Source organism: Naegleria gruberi, assembly GCF_000004985.1.
Source record: "Naegleria gruberi genomic scaffold NAEGRscaffold_195, whole genome shotgun sequence".
NCBI classification, from domain to species: domain Eukaryota; phylum Heterolobosea; class Eutetramitea; order Acrasida; family Naegleriidae; genus Naegleria; species Naegleria gruberi.
Window position 1 is genome coordinate 6,045 of NW_003163143.1, and position 4,132 is coordinate 10,176.

Consider the following 4,132-nt stretch of genomic DNA (forward strand, 5'->3'; position numbering starts at 1 on the left):
ATTCTTGAATCACGATTTGTTCCAATTAGTGCTACCAATTTCATGATCCCAGGAAACAAGCATAGAATTTTAAAACCACACAAGGACAATCAGGATGTGGGATTGTGCATTATCTTTTATTTTGGAAATTACAATGCTCCATTGGAATTTGTAAACAAGGGAAGCGTATTTAATACTGAGAGAGGAGATGTTCTTTTAATGCGAGGCTCTCATTTTCGGCATGTAGTTAAGCCTGTGGATAATGGTTTGTTGGAACATGTACATGACCCAATGAGAATTAGTGTTGTATTATTTGCACACAAAAGTTTGAAAATGAATCCATCTTATTTTCTAAACGCTGGTTCGGCCTTGAAGGCCCATGATGAAGACTTTCCTGAGAAAGCCAAGAAAAGAAAGAAAAAGAGAAAATAAAATTATTTTGTTTACTGTAGTTGTTTTTAACATGATTACAAAATTATATATTTGGAACCGGAAACCAGTTTTGACAACAAGAATATATTTGATAAAATAGTCGCTACACTAGTTTTTAATAGCTTACCTGGTAGTGTATTTATTCCAGAATCTGAAACTTTCCCAAGCTTTGATTATGCTATTATTATGTACAAAGAGAAATCATTAGAAATCTTTCTGAAACAAAGCACCATTTCTACTGTTGAATCTCATTATTGTCATAGTAATGGCAAAACAGATGTGGATAATTTACTGGAACGTCTTTATGTTTTAAATAGAGAAGGAAAGGCAATGAAAAGGAAACAAAACGTTCCAGAACAATATCATTTCTCATTACTTGAATTGATACTTCATGGAATTGTTGGAAGTGAAGAAACCAAAGTTGAATTGTTACAAGCCAGAAAGGATGATCCAAAGTTGATCAAAGATGGAAAACTTGAAAACTCAGTAACATATGGTGACGTAGAATTCACTTGGCATTACATTTACGAATCAGGTGTGGAAGAACAATCTGTAAAGAATGTTAAGGAGAATGGTATACTTTTTAGAAATAGACAAGAAATTGAAGACCAAATGAAGATTTATTTTGAAAAATAACATGATCATCATTTTCAAACATTGTCAGAACATTTAGAATCACATTGGTGCAAAAAATTATAAGTTCATTAAATACATTTGTATCAGATAATGATTGACAACCACAGGCACTTTTCGGTTAATGGAAAACATTAATGGATCAAATCCACTATCTTTCCCAAACATATTTGTTCTTGTTACTTCAGTTGTGAAGAGGCCAATGACGCTCACAATTTTCTTTCATCTTTCGAATTTTAAGTGTTTCTCAATTATTTCAATAATATTAAGGAAGTGACTAGACCTTCATGATTGGTAAAACTCCCAATTCCTTCTCCAACTGTTTCTCATACGATGCTTGGAAACGAGTATAATTATCCAACATGTTGTGTTCACAAGCTGTTTGAATTCTATCAAACATTTCAGATGTAATTGCAAATATTGTTCGTTTCTTTGGTGAATCAGTTCCTGAAGGTGAGCCACTGGAACCTCTGATTGCACTTTCTCTCAAAGCTTCAAATGTTTTCATTATTTCTGGAATTCCAAAATCCTTTCTTGAAATATTCAATTCAAGAGGAGCTCCAAGTCGAATATATGTATTACAAATATTGTAAAATAATTCTCTTCTTTGTTTTTCTGATTTGATTGCTTTGAATTTTTCAATGGCGTTCCACATCATGACATCTTCACATGCAAAACACTTTTCTGAGAATTTCAGAAAGAGATCATTCCACTTTTCATTCAGTAAAATCTTTCGAATATTACTTTCGGAATTCATTGTTTCAGATAGTTGAATGGAATTTGATTTTTGAGTTGTTTCAGAATTGTCTGTTTTTGTCAGTTCTGATTTGAATCTTTGCAGAATGAAAACAGGATATGTAAATGACACGAATGTATCTCACATGCATCCAATTAAAATTGTAATTGTCCATGGGAAATAATAATCAACACTTTACAATAATTGTAAAAAATTACAAATATTCAAAAAACATACTATGAATTAATGATTGAGAATTGTGAAGCAACTCCATACAATATAATAACCAGCACCCAAAATACACTAATCACAACAACTTCAATCTTGACATTCCAAACATCTCTCTTTGTAAACAATGCAACAATGGAAACAATTAAGGAAATGAAAATATAAAAAGCTGCATATGAAATAAATACATATTGATCTGAAATAGTCCACAATTGCAATAATGTAATAAATCATAATGTGCAACGCCACAATTAATCCATAGACCACAAAGATGAATTTAGTTCCTACAATGAATCTAAAGAGTGTAAATAATCTCTTTTCAAATATTTCCCATTTGGTTTTGTTTCTGAAAAGAATTTCCATATCCAATTGTTCATCTTGTAAAATTCCTGTAGAGCTGTCTTGTGTGGTTGATAATGAAAATGAGGACAAACTCTTTTGTTTTTCAATATTGTCAGAGAGTCCACTTGATGATGATGTGTTTTCTCCAGTATTAGATTTAGCTGTTGATGAGCTAGTTGGATTTAGTTCAGTTTCGGTTGTTTCAGTAATTTGTTTAGGATTATCTGATGATATCGAATGACGCAGTTCATATTGTCTATTACCAATCCTCACTTTCAATTCATATAATTTTGTCAATATCAACAATCTAATACATCTCAATATGACAGTATTCGAAAGTGCAGGCACAGCCAAATAATAGATTAGTGAAAATATGAAACATGGATAAATCTTTCGTCCAATTAACACTCTAGTCATTAATACGAAAGTATAGGTCCATCCAATAATTGCTCCCATGACCATCAATGCTGGATTCCTGGCAACCTGCAAATAATTCACCACTTGTTTGTGTTCCTTTTGGAGAATATGCAACTTTCTCAATTTATAAACTAAACCTCCAACCGAAACTAATAACAAGCTTGTGTGAAGGAACAACACAATAGCTGAAATAACAATGGCCGAAGTGGTGTCATCACACAATCCCTTCTCACTCTTGTTTCCTTGTGAAAGGAGGAGTGGATGACAGATCGTTGAATCATTTGTACTGGGATTCGAATAGTTAGAGACCAACAACGCATCAAATATTGCCGTAGGAAAGATCACTTTGGCAGACATATGGTGTTTTTTTTTGTTGTTAGAAAGGTGAAAGTACCGTATTTCTAAAATTGTGTAGTGGATTCCCTTTTGGGTGCCATTTTACATTGTGTTCGCGATATAGAACCAACACGAAATATGAAACGACGATTTTATTTTGTGGACTATCAATTACCACCTACTTGAGAAGGCAAATATTTCAATCTTGGTGAAATCAAAAGGACGACCACCTTGCAAAGTACAGGTTCCTTTCTTGGAAATTTCTGCAAATGATTTTACATAAATAAAGTAGTTTGAATCAGTTTTTGGAGTTGCTTTTTGTTTTTCAAGTGATTGTTAATTATTTCAGCTCGCTCAGAGTCTTTTCCAATTGGGTTTTCAAAATAAACAGATTGTTTCTCAGATTCACTCCAAATAATGGCAAGAAAGCCATAACGTGTTGATTGCTCATTCACTTCCTTCTTAAATTCCTCAATAGATGTTTTTGGGTTGATGGTAAGAATCAATTGATTTTGATATCTGAAACGTGTTTGCAATTCAAAATGATATAGTTGATTTGAGTCTAATAAGGCACATTTCATATTGTTAATTGATATTTTGATTTCAAGAGGTTTTGTTTTTGAAAACTTGTTGCCTTTGAAATAGTTCAAACTTGGGAAAATGGCACCTGACAAGTCACATTGGTTGAAACTGTTCTCCCAATCATCACTGAAACAATATCCAAACATATTACAGGATTCAAATTCACAATTTTCAAATTTAGCACCTGATTGCTTCCAAAATTCACAGTCTTTGAATAAGGTATTTACAAATACTTTTCCTTTCAAAGATTCTTGATCGAATGATTTCTTTTCAAATTTTAAAATTGGGGTACAGTTTCTGAACGTTGCATTTTCGGGATTGGAATTAGTGAAATCTATATTTTGAAAATCGCAATTTTCGAAACATGTATATTTTAAATTGCATGAGGTAAGATTTGCTGCAGAAAAGTTTCTACAAGATCTGAATTGTGCACTCTCAAGATAGAAT

The 4,132-nt window shown here is 32.4% G+C and overlaps 4 protein-coding genes across 4 annotated transcripts in view; 1 reads left to right on the plus strand and 3 right to left on the minus strand.

Moving 5' to 3' along the window:
* NAEGRDRAFT_76558 (uncharacterized protein) overlaps positions 1 to 1,047 on the plus strand; it is a gene marked incomplete at both ends in the record, with an annotated part of 5,168 nt that extends 4,121 nt beyond the window's left edge. The window contains one exon of the mRNA XM_002668479.1: positions 534 to 1,047. Within this exon, the coding sequence (XP_002668525.1) occupies positions 534 to 1,047 (514 nt within the window). The remainder of the gene's footprint in view (positions 1 to 533) is intronic.
* Positions 1,048 to 1,321: 274 nt separating this feature from the next.
* On the minus strand, positions 1,322 to 1,801 carry NAEGRDRAFT_54747 (uncharacterized protein; the record flags this gene model as incomplete). The annotated part of the gene is made up of 1 exon (XM_002668480.1): positions 1,322 to 1,801. One exon carries the CDS (start codon positions 1,799 to 1,801, stop codon positions 1,322 to 1,324), a length of 480 nt encoding a protein of 159 aa, XP_002668526.1.
* A 297-nt stretch (positions 1,802 to 2,098) lies between these two features.
* NAEGRDRAFT_76560 (uncharacterized protein) lies at positions 2,099 to 3,124 on the minus strand (the record flags this gene model as incomplete). Its single annotated transcript, XM_002668481.1, has 1 exon — positions 2,099 to 3,124. The coding sequence occupies one exon, from the start codon at positions 3,122 to 3,124 to the stop codon at positions 2,099 to 2,101; it is 1,026 nt and encodes a 341-aa protein (XP_002668527.1).
* A 117-nt stretch (positions 3,125 to 3,241) lies between these two features.
* On the minus strand, positions 3,242 to 4,002 carry NAEGRDRAFT_82345 (uncharacterized protein). The gene has a single exon (XM_002668482.1). The coding sequence runs from the start codon at positions 3,829 to 3,831 to the stop codon at positions 3,379 to 3,381; it is 453 nt and encodes a 150-aa protein (XP_002668528.1). The 5' UTR covers positions 3,832 to 4,002; the 3' UTR covers positions 3,242 to 3,378.
* Positions 4,003 to 4,132: the final 130 nt, after the last annotated feature.